At 53.5% G+C, this 19,679-nt stretch overlaps 1 protein-coding gene and 1 long non-coding RNA gene across 4 annotated transcripts in view; one reads left to right on the top strand and one right to left on the bottom strand.

The window, feature by feature from the left end:
• Positions 1 to 19,679, bottom strand: part of LOC113265508 (uncharacterized) — a 30,951-nt gene that overhangs the window by 9,002 nt on the left and 2,270 nt on the right. The window lies entirely within an intron of this gene.
• GSDMA (gasdermin A) lies at positions 931 to 19,554 on the top strand. Of its 2 annotated transcripts, none has more exons than XM_057317946.1 (11): positions 931 to 1,135; positions 10,059 to 10,277; positions 10,461 to 10,641; positions 12,637 to 12,802; positions 13,656 to 13,752; positions 14,242 to 14,289; positions 15,714 to 15,734; positions 16,352 to 16,506; positions 16,968 to 17,082; positions 18,391 to 18,464; positions 18,980 to 19,554. In XM_057317946.1, the coding sequence occupies exons 2-11, from the start codon at positions 10,064 to 10,066 to the stop codon at positions 19,220 to 19,222; spliced, it is 1,314 nt and encodes a 437-aa protein (XP_057173929.1). In that variant the 5' UTR covers positions 931 to 1,135; positions 10,059 to 10,063; the 3' UTR covers positions 19,223 to 19,554. The 2 variants fall into 2 exon arrangements, with proteins under 2 accessions (XP_057173929.1, XP_044245196.1); XM_044389261.3 differs by lacking the exon at positions 931 to 1,135 and adding an exon at positions 8,466 to 8,568.

The following is a 19,679-nucleotide window of genomic DNA, read 5'->3' as shown; positions in this document are numbered from 1 at the left end:
ATGCCAGGGCTGATGAATTAATGATGATAGAACCAGAATGGAGGGTGGGAGGAGGCTGGAGGGAGGACAAAGGGGGAGGAGGAAAGGAGGGCAATGCCCAGCATCAGTCATCAGCTGGCAGCCTCCAGCCTTCTGGAAGGGGCATGGGAAGCAAAGGGAGAGGGGAGCTCTTCTCCTCTTGGCAATCTGTCTTTTCTCTCAGTGGGAGTCTGAGCAGGGGGTACAGAGAAACTAGACGTGCTCAAAGTTAATGAAAGAATTCCTGGGGTGGCCAAAGGAGGGGGGCCCTGTGAGATATCCCTATCATCAAATAGGCTTGAGAGACCAAAGGGGTCAACACACCCCATCCCTTGCCCCCATGTAGGGTGATCCAGCCATGCAGCCTCTGGGGAGGAAATAGCTGTTTTGGGGAAGCTCATGGAAACCCCAATAGAAGCTGAAGACAAAACCACTGAACCAGGGTTCCACCCAGTTTGAGGCAGAGCCTGTGGTAGACGGGGTGGCCACTCAAGGAGAAGCAAAGTGGAGCCCATCAATCCTCCCCAGTCCCTCTGATCCACCCTGACTTCCCTGTCTCCTTTCCAACACCCCCACCCCTCCTCTTGCCATCTCTGAGGCTCCCTCCACCACTCCAAGGTTGGTCTCCCTCATATCATCCAGGAAGCTTCAACTTGACTCATCTCAGAAAAACCTGGGACCCCCCCACCCCATCCTCTTTTCTCAGGAGACATGGGCCTCCCCACTTTCAGGGGGAGGGAAAAGAACTAGGGTGTGGGAGGTTTCAGGATGCAGTTCAACCTCCAACCCAGCCACACCCTGGCCTGGGGTTTGGAATCTTGGCCCCAACCCTATCGAACCCTCCATCAGTTTCTCCCCTGCCACTGTCTGTCCCTCTCTGCTCACCTACCCGTTTCTGAAATCAGTCTGGGGCACGTCTCACTGGATGCTGGGAAACAGACCGTGTAGACCCACGAGAGTGGGAGGCTGGGGAACAGGTGGGGCCCTGAGACTGTCATCTATGCCCATCTCTGGAGCCTCATTTGACTTCCTGTCACCCCAAGCAGCAGAAATGGCATCTTTAAGATCTGCAGAGAATCGGTTCCCCCATCTGGACACCTAACACCAATTCCCCGAGGTAAGCTAGGGTGGGAAAGGATCCAGGGAGGGAAACTGTGCCTGGAACCCAGGTCAGGATGGGTCCTAGAGCTCGGGATAGTAAAAGTGATCTACTAGCTCTCCCCTTGGCCCCCTCTGGCTCAAATTCCTTTCCCCCTTGGGATCTAGGGCAGGAGAGGGAGGACAAGGGGGGGCAGATGATGGGGGAATGGGGACGGGGCAAGAGAGATGATTCATTGGTTCCTCTCCCCGGGGAGAGACCCCTTCACCCCAGTCAGTTGGGGTCCCTGAGTCCGAAATTGGTGGGAAGGGGGCATCAGAAGCTATAGCTTCAGCTCGGTGCGTTACAGGACACTGGACAGAGCGGAGCCTCCACAGACTTGGAGATGCTTCTGCCCGGAGCCACAGTCGCTGAACCCCTAAGCCCTTCCCTCTGCCCCCTGCCCTCTGGGTCGTACTTGCCCACCAGGCAGGCAGGAAGGGGTGGCGCAACCGGTTTCTCTCCCATCCTTCTCTCTACCGGGGACCAAGCATCATGGGACCCGTGTTCTGAGATGCCAAGCAGGCAGCTGGACGGTTTCATTTTTGCTGTCTGCTTCTCACACTTCTGGCTGGTACAGATGCACTCTGTCAAAACCAACACTCCCACCGGGCTGTGCGGGAGCCAGGAACCAAGCTGCCAGGAGCCCAGAGTCCAGCCACATATCGGGTCCACAAGAACCCGGGAGCTCTGGGGCAGGACCCAGCTTGGCATCCACGTGCAGCATCCTGGAGCCAGCGGGCTGTGGGTAGGGGTGGGAGAAAAGAAGTCCCTCACTCAGCCCTCGCACCACCAATTTCTTCCCGCCCTGTGGAGCAGAAGCCTGGAACAGCCCCGAGGGAGCTCCCAGTCTGAGGGGGAGAGACATGAACCTCACTCTCAGGGAGCTCCCAGACCAAGGGAAGAAGTAGGATCTTTTTCCTTTGAGGAGCTCTGAACCTGGGGAGACCAAGACCTACTCCCCACACAGAGACCAGAGCATCTACAAAGCCTCGTTATCTACAAAAGGAAGTGAACAGGGAGCCAACTGTGGGTACCCAGGAGCTGAGAGAGGCAGTTAAGGAGAACTGGGTGGGGCGCAGCCCCCACCCTTCCTGTCCTGGGCTCACATGCAGACACTTCGAGTGCAACGCTGAGCTCTCCTACAGCGGGAGGGCATATCAGCCTCAAAACCAGAAGCTCCCCGACAGCTTATTCCAAGGGGAGGGCTGCACCTCCCCCATTAGACTAAGATGAGTTCCGACTACAATCAGTTTCACCTCATCTTGCTGGGACTTTGTCACCAGCAACCTCACTGCCTATGAGGAACGGTGTCCCAAACCAGGAAGACAGAAAACCAAGCTGGGTGAGGCCTCGATCTGCCAAAAGGGATGCCAGCACAAGCCCATTCATTCGTTCGACATTTATTGAGTTACTACTACATGCCCAGCACTGCAGATACAAAGATGAGGCTTTCCCTCCCAGCTCCACCCTCTGCCCAGTTCCCCTGTCTTCAGCTGTCCCCCCCCCCCCACGTGGGACTCTCCTGCTTCTCTATCGCAGCCACTCATGGTGACGGGGTGCGCCCCCTCGCCCTCTGCAGGATCCTCAGTGCCCACCAGAAACTACTGTAAGGAGCTGAGCTCCCGGGCACCCCACGCTAGACCTGCCCTGATCATATTCCCCTGGGGAGGGGTACCTGAGGAAGGGCACAGGACGCCAAGGCCCAGAAGGGGGCTTCTGTGCCTGGGGGTGGGGGACCCGCTGAGTGAAGTCATGTCGAGGAGGTGGAGCGGGGTAGGGTCCTGGTCACCACTGTCCTGCGCCCAGAGCTCAGTCTGGGCCTGGGCCGGGAGCACACGGACTTTCAGGCGCTGCGGGTTGCGGTGGACGAGGAGCGGCTGGCGCTGAAAGGCCTGACCCGGGGACAGCGGCCGCCCAGCTAAGGGGTGGTGCTGGGGGAGTAGGGGACACGGCGGGGGCGGGGCGGAGGCGCCGGGGGGCGGGGCTTGGGCGGGGCGAGCGGGCTTTCTCAGGCCGGGGGCGGGGTGATAAGGGAGACCCGGAGCGGGCAGGAGTCCTGGGGCCAGACTGCGAGCGCCGGGGGCGGGACCCGGTGGAGATGATGGGGAGGGGCGAGGCTAAATAGGGCAGAGGCGGGGTTTGGTGGCCTGGGCGGAGCTAAGGGCGGCTAGGGCGCGTGTGGGCTCCACGCGGGTGACGGGCCTGCTTCTCCAGGGAGATCTCAGCGCACTGGAGGGAGGCTTCTTTGAGCTAAGCGAGGGACTGGGGCCCTGCCCTGACGGAGTCTTCTCTCTGAGCGGGGAGAACTCTCCCCCACTTCAAGGACTTCCCTGTCTCTCCAACTGGAGGAGTACTTAGCTGATCACTTCCCATACTCTCCCAGGTGGATGGGGCCCTGGATCTTAGTGAGCCGGAGATTCTGGGGATCCGAGGGGCAGAGCTGAATGACTGCAGGAGACTTCTAGTAAACTCAACCCCATACGGGCTGGGTACATGGTCTACCTACTAAGGGCTCTGCATGGTGAGGGTCGGGAGCGGGGTTGGGGTCCCTCCCTGATGTGACTGGCAGGTCCCCTGGCTTAGACCCAATGGTACCAAGCCAGGCCTGCAACATAATTTATGGGTCTCTGTGCAAAATGAAAACTACAGGAGTTCTTGCTTAAAATGATTAAGAATTATTATTCCGCTAGCTGTGTCCGTGCAGAACGAGGTCCTTCCTGACGTACAGAACTGGTGAGGGGCCTGGGGGTTGCAGGACAGGTGTGAGGGGTGACAACTAGGGTAAAATAGAGTTCGAGCACTAGAAGTGTTGCAAGAGCTCATGCAGCTCCACCCCTTCAGTCACAGATGATGTCTCTGGCCCAGAGAAAGGAAGGAACTTCTCCAGGGCCACACAGCAGGCTCCTGGCAGAGCTCTCTATGGTATTCAGGTCTCCAGACTCTTAATCTGTGCTCATTTCTGCTCAACTCTGGTACCAATGGGCAGAGGGGTTCAAGGGTAGGGGCAGGGGCTGGAATTTAAAATTGTACTGCAGACCACCTCTGAAGCTGGTGGTACCCCAAATGCAAATCCTCCCATGATATTTATTCTCTGTTGTGCAAATGGGGACGTCCCTGGACTAGAATTTCATCTAGGGGGGTGGTAGGGCTCTTCTGTCTTCATTTCAAGCTGCTCAAGGACTTTCAGGTCGGAGCTGAAGGCTACCTGGGCCCTGGCATACCAGGGGATGGACTTCTCTATACCAGGGAGCACAATGCCTTGTCACCACTCTGTGCCCTCTATGCCACCCCCTCCATTCTTCAGGTGCTGGCCAAGAACACCTGACTTTCCCTGACCAGGACTAGGGAAAGCAGAGTGGGCCTTTGTATAGACCCAGAGTTGCTGGTGAAATGGAGAGGCACTTTGGCTCCAAGTTCTCTTGGAGGCAGACCTTCAAAGGCTCCATCTGGGACCCAGTATCTTTTACAAGGATCTAGGGGCTCTGTCCCATCAAGAGGGGCCTAGCAATCATAGCCAAGGAGGAAAGCTTCTCTTTCATCAACCATGAAGTGGACAGGAGCTCCAACACCTGTTCCAGCTGCATCTTCAGGGGCTCAGGAAGAGCTGGGGTTCTGGGAGAATCAGCTGACAGAGGAGGCATCTCTGGATTTGGGCTGGAACAGGCAGTGGACTCCTTGCCCATACCAGCCTTGTGGGTCGAGGGATTGGCAGTGGAGGGCTGGGGGCAGTGAGGGCCGACGCCTTCAAGTTCGACACACTTCTTGAGTTCTTCAGCACAACTTTGATTTGAATAAGTGTCACAAGACCTTGAACTTGTGACAAGTGTCACAAGACTTGTCTACTCAGCCAAGAGTTTGGAGGTGTCTTGGGCTCCAAAGCTGATTTGGGAATTTGGGAAGAAACCTCAAAGTATTTTAGGGTATAAGAAAGGATTCGGTGCCTGAGTAGCTCAGTCAGTGAAGCATCTGCCTTTGGCTCAGGTCATGATCCCAGGGTCCTGGGATCTAGCCCTGCATCAGGCTCCCTACTCAGCGGGGAGCCTGCTTCTCCCTCTCCCTCTGCCTCTTCCTTCTGCTCGTGCTGTCTCGCTTGCTCTCTCTCAAATAAATAAATAAATCTTTAAAAAAAGAAAAGAAAAGAAAAAGGATTCTGGGGGTTTTATTTTGTTCAGAAAGGAGAATTTATAGAAGTATAGCTCACGGTCTGCAGTCTGCACCCCAAAACTTCCTACCTCCCATGGGAAATATAAAACGCAATGCCCCTGGGGCATGTTCTTCCTGCCCCTCTACCACAGTCAGGCTTCCACTCCGGCCTGTCCTCCCCCCAGCTGATTCACCATGTTTCACTCACAGGAGGTCTGGCAGTATGTCTGTGCCAGCTTCTTCCCATTCTTGCCAGGATCAGTACCTCACACCCTTCTGAACTCCACTAGCCTACCCCCTCTCTGTCCTGTTTGGCCCCTTCCTAAGCAGAAAATCAACAATAATAAAAGGAAAATGGGTAAGGAAATAACAGTCTGTCCCAAAGCCTGCGTGCACTCTAGGACATTCAGGTTCCCAGAGAACAGGTGGCTTCCTCCCCTAGGTCAGCTCCCTTCCCTGATCCCCGTTTTCTAGCAACTACACCCAAATCACAAGCTTGGTGCCCACATTAGAGGTGATTATCGCATTACCTCCCCTGAGTGACCACCAGAGGGAGATAGAGAGCAGAACCCGCCGCATACAAGGCACCATGCACCACCCAGCCTCCTGTTCTCAGTAAGTCGCTTTTAATTGACCTAAAGAGTTCTTACAAATTAGTCTAAATTAAATAACTTCCAGCACAATTTAAATTATATCCCAGATTCCCCTGATTGTAAACCAAGACTCTGAGGAGAAGGAGCCTCGGGACTCTGAAGGGATTCTCTGGCCTATCCCCAAGACTCCTAGATAGGGGGACTGGAGAAGTGACAAAAAGACAGGGTATCCTGGATGGGTGGAAGGAGCAGCACAGTGACAAGGCTGACATGGATGTTTTTCTTCCAAAAGCACAAGATCTTCAACTTGGCTGACCCCGCAATCCCTTATTTCTTCTTTGCCTCGAACCCTCAAAGCCGCCTTCTTGGAACACCATTAGGCAGTGTGGGGAATGGTGCAATGGGACAGAGGTGGGATGGGGTGGTATAAGGAGAACGAGGACAGGCCTGGTAGAGCCCAGAGTGAATGAAAGAAGGCAACAGAAAGGAAAGGAGCAAAACTTCCGGGTCTGAGGAGAGAAAGCTGGCTACAAGGACTTTTGAGGTGGCTTCTCGAAATCACCGGTCTCCAGGTCTTTGGAGGATGGCCTGGACTGCAAACGTGGGCCTGCAGCCAGTGGAAAGAGGGTAGACGCCAGCGGGAAACTCCCAAAAGTCTCACTGAGGCAATGGTGGGCCAGTGGGAGGGTGGGGAAGGGGGGCCACCTTCTCTGGAGCTGATTAAAAGATGAGAGAGTGCACAGCCCAGGACGATGAGCTGGTTGACAGTGGCATCGCATCAAAGCACTGATTAAGAGATACAGAAAGGACAAGACAGGTAGAGATGGAATGAATACAGCACATACACCTATTTCTGCATACCTGCGCCCATGTGACAGGGACCGAATGACTAACGACAGCCTTCCCACACATCCAAGCCCTTGGCTGGGGCTATTGGAGGAGGAAGTACTAGACAGTCACACAGGAAGGGCCTGGGGGATAGGAAGGAAGCTGATAGGGGCCAGGGACCAGACCCCGGGAGGTTTTGTTTTATGACACAGAGAAGAGAGATCTGGGAGCATCTGTCATATTGAAGGACACTTTGGAGACAAAGGTTTAATTCGGGTCTTAGGAAGTTTTGCCGAGCATGGGGTGATCTGATCTCGGCATTCACCACCAGCCCCTCAGAAAACCTCCAGGGAAGACCTAACTGCTCTTCATCTCATGATTTTCTTTTTCAGAAAGAGAGAAGGGGGGCGGGGGGGGGGGCCTGGTGGCTCAGACAGTTAAGCATCTGCCTTCAGCTCAGGTCATGATCCCAGGGTCCTGGGATCAAGCCCTGCATCAGGCTCCCTGCTCAGCGGGGAGTCTGCTTCACCCTCTCCCTCTGCCTCTCCCCAGGCTTGTGCTCTCTCTTGCTCGCTCTGTCTCAAATAAATAAATAAAATCTGTAAAAAAAAAAAATAGAAAAAGAGAGAGAATGGAGTGGGGAGAGGACAGAGGGAGAGGGAGGGAGGAGAATCCTAAGCAAGCTGCACGGCCAGCTTGGAGCCCGATGCGGGGCTCAATCTCACCACCCTGAGATCATGACCTGAGCTGAAATCAAGAGTCCAACACTTAATCAACTGAGCCACCCAGGCGCCCCTCTTCCCGGTTTTCAAGGCTGCATTTCCTTTTCGATGAGTGGTACTGAGGAGAGCCTCAAAGTTCGAGCATGAAGACAGATTCAGGCGACATAGGCATAGACACATAGATACATATCCCAACACGATAGGAGTCTTGCTTGGAAATGTCTTGATTTGTCATCTAGAAACCCAACCTCGTGCATAAAGTCCCCTTTAAAATTCCCGTCAGGCACGGACTTCAGAACAACACTCAAGGCAGACATGCCCATTAGCCTCGCCACTCACTCCGCTCGGCCTCTGTCTGTGTGGGTACAACACTCCAAGAGGAGCCAACGCGCTGAGCGGGACACAACAGGAAACCACTTGGTCTGTGTCTGTCTCTGCCTACACAGACATAGGCGGCTAGCGGGGCCATTGATATTTCTTTGTGGCTAAAACGAAGGGAGGGAGGGAGGGAGTGATGGGCAGACAGACCAGCAGAAAGATGAAGGACAATGTTTCAGCCGTTCTGCTTTCTGCTGGAATCTGTGGACACACAGGATTTCTTGTCCCCTTATCAGGCCCACAAGGCCTCGTCATGAATCCTAGATGCTTCCTGATGACCCTGATGATGACAGAACAGAGATGCCTTCCCTCATGACACATCAACGTGCACACACACACCCCACTGCCTCTGTTGCCCCTCTCCCAAAGCTGTCTTCCTTCCTCTCCACTCAGCCCGTCAAGCCAACCTTCGGTGGCCACCTCTCCCTGGTCTGGCTCCCTCCGCCCACGCTGGCACCTGCCTGGCAGCTCCCGCCCCCTCAGCCCTCCGGAGGCCAGGGCCCAGGGCCTGGGGCAGGGCACGCGTGGAACAGGTTGATGCTGTTCTCCTGGAAGTGGAGCAGGAGAGGGGTGGGGTCACCGGGGCAGGCGGGGTCCCTGGAAGCCTACATCCTTGCCTCCAGAGAGGCATAAAGCAGTAGCCCATCCCCGTGAGGGACAGTAGCTCTCTCAACCTACAGACTGCGTGAGTCCTGGGCCCTTATCCCAGATCCGGCCGCTGCACGGGACCCGGAACTGCTCTCTGGTAAGAGCTTGATGACAGCAGGGGAGGAGGGGGTGTTCTAGGGATGAACAAGAACACAGGTGGGAGGAGACGGGCCTAGGAGTCCCCTAGAGCCCAGGCGAGTAGGTATCTTCATAAGCCTTGGGGGGAGAAGTGAGAAGGGGTCCTGTGAGCACCTCTCAGGGAGGGAAGAGACAGAAGTCACCTGATCCCTTCCCACGGGCATCTAGCTGGCCCCCCGAGGTTGTCCTGTCACATCCTGGCCCACCCGGGAATGAGGGGTGAAAAAGGCACCTTGGAGCCATGTGATTGGCAGAGGGCCCATGCACCTGTGTGTGTGGCTCCCGCTTCCCTGACTCTGTGAGGCACCCACGGGGGCGGCGAGACAGTTCCAGGCTAGCTGGTGTGTCTTCTCCCACCCACGGCTGTGCCAGCTGGCCACCCAGCCAAAGCACCTGGACTCGAACCTCAAAGGCTACGAAGTTCAGGCTCTTGCAGACCCCACATTCTCCAGGGCCCTCTCCCCCCAGTATATGTCTCCCAGGGCCACGTTCATTCATTCATCTCTTCATTCATTCTTTCCACACACATTTGCCAGTCTCCCGGCTTGCACCAGGCCCTGTGCTCGGTGCTGACGCTGCAGAGATGACTAAGACCCATTTCCTGCCCTCTGGGAGGCCACAGTCGAGTAGGCGAGAGTCAGGTGAACAGATCATAACAACATGAGCCACATGAGGCCGCAGGTGTTTCGGAAGGGCATGTACCAAGTGCTCTGGGGACATAGGGTAGAGTCACACCAGCTGCCTGAAGGGGAGTGACAAGGGAGTCACAAAAGAGGTGACCCAAATTGAATCTTAGAGGATGACTGGGGATTCTTTAGCTTGGGAGGGAGTGTGTTGCAAGCAGAGGGAGCCAAGGCAAAGACGGAAATGCCCGGATGTATTGGGCAGCACCGAGGGAAGTGGGTCTCCTCAGAGCCAGGAGCCAGGAGGTGGGCACAAGGGAAGTACAGGGTATGGGGAATTGACCCCCACCCAAAGAAAGGGCAACTGGGGCAGGCGAACCACATCTGCCTCCTCGGGCCCTCGGCACCAGGGGGGGCTGCCCGCCTCCCTGGCCTCCCCGGTCCCGGCCCTCAGAGCTCTCTGCGGAAGACAAGGTGGGCAGAGCTGTGTGACAGGAGCTATGCTTCCCTCACGAACGAAATGCTCCAGCCAGGCTGCAAGTCCGTGAGCAACACGGAGGGGTGAGCAAAGAGCCCTTGACCGGGAAGGCCTGGCTTCTCGAACCAGCCGTGTGGCTTCGGGCAAGTTGTCTCAGCTCTCGGGGCTGGTGTCCTCATGCTACAGTGGAGACTCCTGTGGCTGCTTTCAGCTCCGACACGCCGAGAGTCCACACGTCTTGAAAGGCACCCCCTCCCCCAGAGCCAGGTGCTGTCTCTCTGCGAGGCCCTTACCATGTCCTGGTCCCTCAACTTGTCACTCTCCTGTCTCTCGCCCCCACCCCCACAGAGAAAATGACCATCTTTGAAAATGTCACCCGAGCCCTGGCCAGACAGCTAAACCCCAGAGGGGACCTGACACCCCTTGACAGCCTCATAGACTTCAAGCGCTTCCACCCCTTCTGCCTGGTGCTGAGGAAGAGGAAGAGCACACTCTTCTGGGGCGCCCGGTACGTCTGCACCGACTACACTCTCCTGGATGTGCTCGAAGCCGGCAGCTCGCCTTCAGGTCAGTGCCGGCGTGCGGTTGGGTCCTGAGGGCTGGGGGCCAGGCCCTGGCCTGCGAGGAGGAGCCCAAAGCTCCCTCTGCCCAGATGTGGTTTGGTGTCACATAGCCCACAGTTGTCCCAGGAGGCAGGGGAAGTCGGGGATGCCTCTCAGGCTGGCCCCTGTCGCCTTCTCGCTCCCGCAGACCCAACAGACTCCGGCAACTTTAGCTTTAAGAATATGCTGGATGCCCGAGTGGAGGGAGAGGTGGACGTGCCCAGGACAGTCAAGGTGACGGGGACTGCCGGGCTGTCCAGGAGCAGTACCCTGGAGGTCCAGACACTCAGTGTGGCTCCTAAGGCTCTGGAGACCTTGCACCAGGAGAGGTGAGAGTGACAGGGCTGGGGCGCTGCCAGGATGCGGTGGGCGGTGCTGGGAAAGGGTGCTTTGGGCCCTGAGTTAAAGGACAGGACCCTCACACTGACCTTCCCCTATGAGGTCATCACAGGGGAGCTCTTAAAGATGACCATTCTAGGGGTGCCTGGGGGGCTCAGTGAGTGAAGCGTCTGCCTTCGGCTCAGGTCATGATCCCGGGGTCCTGGGACGGAGCCCTGTATCCAGCTCCCTGCTCAGCAGGGAGTCTGCTTCTCCCTCTCCCCCTGCTGCTCCCCCTGCTTGTGCTTGCTCTCTCTCTCTTTCTGTCAAATAAATAAATAAATAAATAAAATCTTTAAAAAAAAAAAAAGATGACCATTCTATCCCATGAGTACATCTGGGCCATCCCCTAACCACTCCCCCCATCTTTCCACTACTTCCAGTACCACCGCCCTGCTCGCTCTCTCTCTCTCTCTCTCTCTCTCTCTCTCCCTCTCTCTCTCTCACACACACACACACACACACACGAGAAAGAGCATGTTCACATTAACTTGCTGTGTGACCTTGGAAAAGTCACTTCTCCTCTCAGGACCTGTTTTCTTTCCTGAAAAATGATGTGGTTCCTTGAAAATCTCTAGGGTTCCTTCCTGAACTATGACTCTATAAAAGGGAAAGGGTCTTATCTGCTCCCCACTGACGCTTGGGCACAGGGTTCTCTTCCCATAAATCAAGCCACCTGCCCAGTCCCATACATACACCAGACAGCCCTGGGGAATGCTGCCCCCGCAGCACAAAGGGTGTGGCAGATGCCATGTCGATGCTGGGCACCTCAGATGTTGGGCTTGCCAGGGGAACCCACTTTTAAGTTGTTAAGTAGTGGTTGAAAGAAGGGAGGCAGGAAGGCTCCCCCCACCCTCCGCCAACATGGGGCCCAATCCCACAACCCTGAGATCACGACCCAAGCCGAAACCAACCGAATGAGCCACCCAGGTGCCCCAACTATATCACATTTTAAAAGAAAAATTTTAAGGCAGTTGGAAATGAGGGCCCGGAGCTCAGGAGAGAAGTCAAGATGAAGATCCCTGTGGGGTGGTCGGCCATATAAAGACGGAAAACTATAGGAATGGGGTACGGGGAGGGGATGTTCAAGGAAGTCCAGACAGCAGAGAACTGAGAACAGAATCTTAGAGAACGTAAAATTTTAAGGAACCAAAGAAACTAGCACAGAAGACAGAGAACGGATAGGAATTAGAAGGCTGAAAGCGGGGAGCAGAAGCATGGTGGCACAGGGGGACTGGAAGCCAGGAGCCCGGCCTGGGCCAGCAGGGTCAGTGCAGAGTGACAGAATGTGAATTTGGTGGGTGTGAGGTCGTTGGGATTTCAGTTGAGGAGTGGAAATAGAAGCCAAATGATAAAGAATTTAGGAGTGGACAGTGAGGAAGGAAAGACAGTGCGTGTGGGCGCATCTTCCGAGATACTTGCCAATGAAGCGAAGGAAAGACACAGAATGGCAATTTGAAGGAGTGGCAAGATCAAAGAACGCGTTTCTGTATGCCAGCAAGGGGGGAGGAGGAAGTGGTGTTAACAGCAAGAGAGAGGGTAAGAGATGGGAACAAGGGGCCCCAGGAGAGATGAACAGGACTAAGAACAGGGAGGACGAAAGAGAGGGGAAGGCATCCCGAGGCAAAGGGAAAAGGGGGTAGGAGATACCACGGGGCCCTGTTCCGGGCCAGGAGCCATGCCAGATGATTTCCTAGTTTTGCCCCCAGCACCCCTGGAGGGAGGTGTCATTATCCTCATTTTATAGATGGGGCACCCCAGACTCAGAGTGGCCGCCTTGCCAGGAGGTGGGAGATCTGGGCTTCAGCCTCGGTCCCTTACTCCAGAGTCCTCACGCCTCTCCCCAATGCCACCAGGCCTAGCTCCTGACCGAGGGAGAGAGGAGCGCGTGATGACCCAGGCGGGGAGAGGTTCTGACCCATCCCTTCGTGTGTCTCCTGCCCCAGGAAGCTGTCAGCCGAGCACCCGTTCCTGAAGGAGATGCGAGACCGAGGGGAGAACCTGTATGTGGTCATGGAGGTGGTGGAGACCGTGCAGGAGGTCACTCTGGAGAGAGCCGGCAAGGCCGAGGGCTGCTTCTCCCTCCCGTTCTTCGCCCCACTGGGGCTACAGGTTTGGTTCGCACACACATGCGCGCGCACACACACACACACACACACACACACACACACACTTACATTTAGCCTCTCCTCAGAAGCCGCATTAACACATTAACTTTGCCCGATCGGTGCCTACCCAGGATACTGAAAATGACCCACTCCTTCTTCCTGCTTTTCAAGATTCAAGGCCCCTGTCAGCCAGACACAAGTCCTCTCTGTGGTCAAGAGCGCCCCGTGTGGGCAGATCCCTGTGCCAGACGCCACAGGGAGCCATCAGGGAAGGGGAAACTCATAGTCGTGGGTGACCCCTCCTGGTGTTCCCAGTGCACAGGAGAGACATCCCTGCTCTCAGAAAGTTCTCGGTCTCATGGAGGAGACACACAGGTTAAAGCCCCGAGAACACAGGCTCGGAGGATTCGATGTAGATGAGTAATGCTCTACATACCTAAATCTAGTTTGTATAAATATCCAAGGGGTGAGTTGGAACTGAGTAGGGTTAGTCATGGAAGGCTTCCTGGAGGAGATGAGCATGGGCCAGAGGGCAAAGAGGAAGAAGGAATGGGGCCTGTGGACACTCTCAGGTGGGATGGAGATGCCCAGGCAGGTGATGGAGCGGGTCCACCCAGTTCCTTCGTCTGTCTGAACCAGGAAGAGAGATACACATTGTGAGAGGGATGATGCAGAAGGGCTCCGAAGTGCATTCCATGGCGTCCAGACCGGACGGAAAGACAATCAGGGACATGAATGTAGGGTTTTCCACTTCTTATCTCCCCAGAGGTGCTCAGGCCTGCCCCTCCACATGCCCCTCCCTCACCCCATGTCTCAGAATCTCTGCAGGTTCATAAATCCTCATTGTCTGATCCTAGGGATCCATAAACCACAAGGAGGCCGTAACCATCCCCAAGGGCTGCATCCTGGCCTTTCGAGTGAGACAACTGATGGTCAAAGGCAAAGATGAGTGGGGTGAGCAGACACTGGCATGTTCTCCCCTCAAGACAAGAGTTACCCTCATTAGCACTAAGGCATCCTGGTCCCCTCTGGTGGCAAGCCTGGGAATGAGTGCTGGAACGTACTACACTGCGGCCCAGATGCCAGGGACTGAACTGCGGGGGCTGCTCTGGAGAGGGAGTGAAGGAACCCCTGGGCGCTGTGTTAGTTGGCGGAAGGGGGCACAAAGATGAATAACCACAGCTTCTGCTCTCGAGAAGTCCATGGCCAACGGAGGAAACAGACCCAGATACCAGCACTAGGACGCAAGGCAGAAATAGCGTTGAACTCGGGTTTACAGAGGAAGAAAAGAGTTTTCAGCAAAAGAGGTGGAGCAGGGGATGAGGTGGGGCATCTGGGAACAGGGACCTAGCCCTTAACAAAGCCCATGGACTTGAGAAGAGAGAAGGGAAGGTGGGCAGCTGCTAAGGGTCCTCCTGCTCTGGCCTCTCTTGCACCTTACAGATATTCCACACATCTGCAATGATAACATGCAGACCTTCCCTCCTGGAGGTGAGTGAAATTGCTTCCCCCATCTTTTGCCCAACGCTGACATTAGCTGCTAAAATCCTGCACCCTCTAATAGCATATACCCTAATCCCTCAAGGAGCCCCTCCTTTTGTTTCCCAAGTCCCTTTATAAAAATATCTGTCCTCAACTTGAGGACAGGCAGACAGAAGCACATAAATACTGCCCTAGAGAGACAGAGAAGCAGAAAGAGACCGGAAGTCAGAAGCAGAAGCAGAAATAAGACTCAGAGATACTGTGTGTTCCCAAAGTGGGGGGGGGGGGTGAGCTAACATAATCTCCGTGTGTTTTTATAATGATCTCTGATAAAGCTGCCTTGACATCCGCTCTAGATAAAAAGGCACAAATAGGTTTTATGCTGACATAGGTACATTGTTTCTGTCTTCCGAAAAGCCAGAGGAGAAGTTCACCCATAAGTGTTTCCTCCCGTTTCTTTTTTTTCTTTTTTTTAAAGGTCTATTTATTTATTTTTTTATTTTAGAGTGAGAGAGCGAGCACAAGTGAGAGGGGCAGGGAGAGGGAGAGAGACTCTCAAGCAGAGCCCGATGTGGGGCTCCATCCCAGGACCCTGAGATCAGGACCAGAGCCAAAACCAAGAGTTGGGTGCCTAACCCCCTGCGCTACCCAGGAGCCCGTTTCCGCTCCTTTCACTGCAACTTTCTTGATGCAGAATTTTATTTATTTATTTATTTATTTATTTATTTATTTATTTATTTATTTATTTTAAGGATTTTATTTATTCACTTGAGAGTGAGCAAGAGAGAAAGAGAGCACGAGCAGGGGGGAGGGGCAGAGGGAGAAGGAGAAGCAGACTTCCCACGGAGCAGGGAGCTCAATGCGGGCTCAGTCTCACCACCCTGAGATCATGACCTGAGCCGAAACCAAGAGTTCGATGCTTAACCGACTGAGCCACCCAGGTGCCCCTCGACGCAGAATTTTAAAACTCCAATCTTTTCCTCCTCTTCCCTGAAGGACTGACGGGGGACATGGAAGAGCAGATCTCAGCAAACAACGGTCCTCAACACATGGCAGAAATTCCAATAGCTTAGGGAAAAGTGGTGGCAGGGGGAAGTCTTTGGACAGGGTACCCAGGTGGTCTGTCCTGGAGGGTCTCCTTAGCTGTAACCTGTCCCACGCACATCTGCTGCTCTGCTCCCCCGCATCCGGGATGGTTGAGTCACTGAGTCACAGTGATGCCAACTCAATCAATCCAGGAGCCCCTTTTCACGTTGCATTAGCTTCTCTCCTGCCCCTATTCCTGCCTCCTATGAATGCAGCAAGTGTAGCTTTAAGATAGCTGGGATATCCCAGGACAGGATGTATTTCCTAACCCCCATTAATGTTTCATCTTCTGGGCATGGCTACTGTTTTGGAGGAGTACATTCTTGTCTTTTCTTTTCCCCCCTCAGGTATCCTGGCATCTGAGGCTGGTAAGGAATTTTCTGAGTATCTCCCAAGACTTTGGCATGAAGGCAGTGGAGTGGAGGGAGGGAAAGACAAGTGCAGAGTCCCAGGTCCGGGCGATTGGAGCCACTTCCAGGAGCTTCCAGAAGCTACTTTCCTGGACATATTCTTAGGATGCCGGGTCCCTAGAGGGTCAGGCCAAGATTCCAGCTAACCCTGATCCACCCATATCCTTCATAAAGACCCACCCATCCTAGCCTTCACTCAGTCACCAAAGTCCTTCTTCTTTGTCGAATAACTCATAAGAAGGGGAAATAGACTCCCCTTCTCAACTTGAAGCTGGAGTCTTAGAGAAAGGGAAGTCAATTGTCTACTGTCACAGGATGGAGCTTGGGAGCCTGGGGAGAATCAACTGCCCACTTAGATGATGACATGGGTCCTGGTCCACCTCTTTGCCCTAGACTGTCCCCCACAACACCTCAAGTCAGGGCTTGTGGAAACTTCATAATCACATTCCCTGGCCAAGAAGAGAGGCCAGGCTCAGGCTGGGAGCAGAGCACAGGGACCTCGGCCCCTGAGGGGGCTGAATGGGAAGGCTGCCAGATGGAGGGCTCTTGGCTTACCATGTTCACTGTCTCAACAGGGGAGGAACATGAAGACTTCAAGACACTAAAAGAAGAAGTTCAAAGAGAGATCCAAGAAGTGAAAAAGCTAAGCCGGGTAGGGCAAAGTTCCCTGCTCACCTCCCTCAGCAAACTTCTCGGAAAGAAAAAAGAGCTACAGGACCTGGAGCTCACGGTGAGGTCCCAGAGGAAGGTTGTTGGTGGAGGTGTGCGTGGGTGTCACAACTGGCAGGGGACCTGACATGACAGAAGGGGGTCAGCGGCTAGGAGATAGTGGGTGTCTTCCTTGAGACTGACCAGGTGCCCCCCAGCCTGCCCGCTGCCACTGCCCTCCTCGTGCCTCTGGAAAAGGGCACACAGGGCAGATTCCCTCAAAGCACCTGCTCCTGGATGACGGACAGAGGTAGGCAGCGGGCCAGCGGGGCCCTTTCTTGGGAAGGGAACTGGAACCTTTCCAGTTCCCAGGCTCAGGGAACAAGAAATCTAGGAGTCCAGTACTTTTCATAACTTGACACCTTGAAAAAGAAACAAGGAAATGAGAGTAGTTAACACTTCTCAAGGGACTATAATGTGCCAGGCATTGTGTTGGGCCCCTTACCCATGTTGTCTTAAATAGTTGCCCACCTTTCCCCACAGCTTGAAGGGGCTCTAGACAAAGGACATGAAGTGACCCTGGAGGCACTCCCTCAAGATGTCTTGGTATCAAAGGAAGCTATGGGTGGCATCCTCTATTTCCTCGGAGCCCTAACAGGTAAGTAGAGAGTAAGGTCTTCATTTATAAACCTATTCAGTGATACGAATGAGTCACTGGATGAATTCCCAGATATATGAAAAAATGAATGAATGAATGAATGAATGAATGAATGAATGAATGAATGCCAGGCAAATTATACCACAGTTAAAGTAGTTTATATTTAAAGAAATTGGTTATAGGGCCACCTAGCTGTTGGTAGGTTGGTAGAACATGCAACCAAGGGGTTGTGAGTTCAAGCCCCACGTTGGAAACAGAGATTGCCTTAATAAAATAAAATAACAAAAATTTTGTAAAAAATTGTTTACCTTCCTAAGAATTCATCTGGGCACCTCGGATAACCTGAGAAGGTGGCTGAGTCTTGCTGATAGAGGTTGGGAAGTAACCCTAGTTGTAGCAGCCACATATTTCAAATTTCTACATATAGCTAAGTTCATTACTTTTTTAAAAGATTATTTTATTTATTTATTTGAGAGAGAGAGAGCAGAGTGAGAGAGAACAGGAGTGGGAGGGTTCAGAGGGAGAGGGAGAAGCAGGCTCCCGGCTGAGCAGGAAGCCCGACATGGGGCTCCATCCCAGGACCCTGGGATCATGACCTGAGCCACCCAGGTGCCCCGAAGCTCATCACTTGTATACGAAAATTTGTTAGTTTTAATTTCAGAGCGTAACGCCTTTTCCTCTTGCCCTGAATTCTCTTCTTCCCTCTGCATGGAACATTGCCCCACTTAGAAAAACTCTCTGGTCCTTCAAGAGTAAGCTGAGATGTCTGTCCCCTTAAAAAGCTTGCCCTCAGGGGCGCCTGGGTGGCGCAGTCGTTAAGCGTTAAGCGTCTGCCTTCTTCCTTCAGCTCAGGGCGTGATCCCGGCATTCCGGGATCGAGTCCCACATCAGGCTCCTCGGCTGGAAGCCTGCTTCTTCCTCTCCCTCTCCCCTGCTGTGTTCCCTCTCTGGCTGGCTGTCTCTCTGTCACATAAATAAATAAAATCTTTTAAAAAAATTAAAAAAAAAAAAAAAAGCTTGCCCTCAAATGCCAGGTCCGAAGTAGACCCCTCAGCTATCGCTCCCTTAACACCCTGCGCTGTCTCTGCACACGGCTTTGTCTTCTCCACTAGCCTGCAAGTTCCCTGAGTCCAGGGGTAGGATTTCTACCCCCAGCAAAGGTGCCTACAGCATAGAGAGGCTTTCAACCTGGGATCACTGTGTGGATTAATTAATGCTGAAATTCTAGAAGTGTATCTCTTTGGAGTCTCGAGTCCCCTTTGCACGAGCACCACACATCTATGTCTCTGCTTTTTTTTTTCCCTCCAGAGCTAAGTGAAGCCCAACAGAAGCTGCTGATAAAATCGATGGAGAAAAAGATTCTACCCGTGCAGCTAAGGCTGGTGAGAGAAAACAGCAGGTGCCGGGGAGAGTTTGGGAGGGAGTCAGCTGGAACCAGTGGAAAGATACAGACTTAGCCTAACGACAGACTGTCCTGGAGAGCCTCTGTCGCAGGGCAGGGGCGCGTGCCCAGGGCTCATTTGTCTCCGTGCTCTCCCTTGTATGCTATTTCGCAACCAGAGGTAGAAGAGTGGATTTCTGGGCAGTTATCTGGGTTTTTCAGCTTTGAGAAGACAGAAAACCCTGGCTTTGCTAATTCACAGCCAAATGATGTGAGCAAATCTTTTCATGTCTCTGAGTCTGTCTCAATTCACTCCTCTGTAAATTAGGGCTTAAAAAAAAAAAAAGAGTGCTGCCCACCCTACAGGGTAGTTAGTTAAAAGGCCCACATGGAGTTATAATGTAATGAAAAGAGTTATAATAAGAGAAAAGTAGCCCTCTTCGTGGTTTTTATGAGTTAGGAGAAAGGAGGACAGGTTCCAGTTCTTTCTTTTCATGCTATTTTGGTTCCTTGCAGGTGGAGAGCACAATGGAACAGAATTTCCTACAGGATAAAGAGGGTGTTTTCCCCCTGCAGCCTGACCTGCTCTCCTCCCTTGGGGAAGAGGAACTGACCCTCACAGAGGCCCTAGTGGGGCTGAGTGGCCTCGAAGTGCAGCGATCGGGCCCCCAGTACACGTGGGACCCAGACACACTCCCCCACCTCTGTGCCCTTTACGCTGGCCTCTCCCTCCTGCAGCTGCTGACCAAGGCCTCCTAACTTGCCTTTTCCACCTGCTTCCTGCCTCCTAGTGCCTTCCCGACCTCACTGTGCTGCGTTCTTAACACGCTAGGCTGAAGATGATGGAAGCCCTAGCTGATCGCCCAAGATAAGCAATTTCCACTTGTCCAGCTCTACCTCTCCCCCTACCCCTTCAGCTCCACAACCCATCTGCTGATGCTTAAAGCCTTTAAAGGTGGAAAAGTTCAAATTTTTAAAAATATGACCCATTTCAGCAAAACCAAAAAAAATTAATTTCCTATCCTAATTCCTCCTGCTTATGCTTCCACAAATCGAGTTTTACTGGAATTTATGGAAAATATTATTTCACTTTGGATGAAATGTCTTTTGGTGTTTTTCTTAACTTCTGCCAGAAAAAAAAAATAGACCATCATACTACATATAGCTCATGTTTACATGAGTACTATTATACTGTCCACGGGCCAGCTGGAAAATG

The sequence above is a fragment of the Ursus arctos genome, unplaced genomic scaffold, assembly GCF_023065955.2.
Source record: "Ursus arctos isolate Adak ecotype North America unplaced genomic scaffold, UrsArc2.0 scaffold_24, whole genome shotgun sequence".
Taxonomy (NCBI): domain Eukaryota; kingdom Metazoa; phylum Chordata; class Mammalia; order Carnivora; family Ursidae; genus Ursus; species Ursus arctos.
The sequence above is the reverse complement of the archived record's forward strand: the minus strand, read 5'-3'. Positions and strand labels throughout refer to the sequence as shown.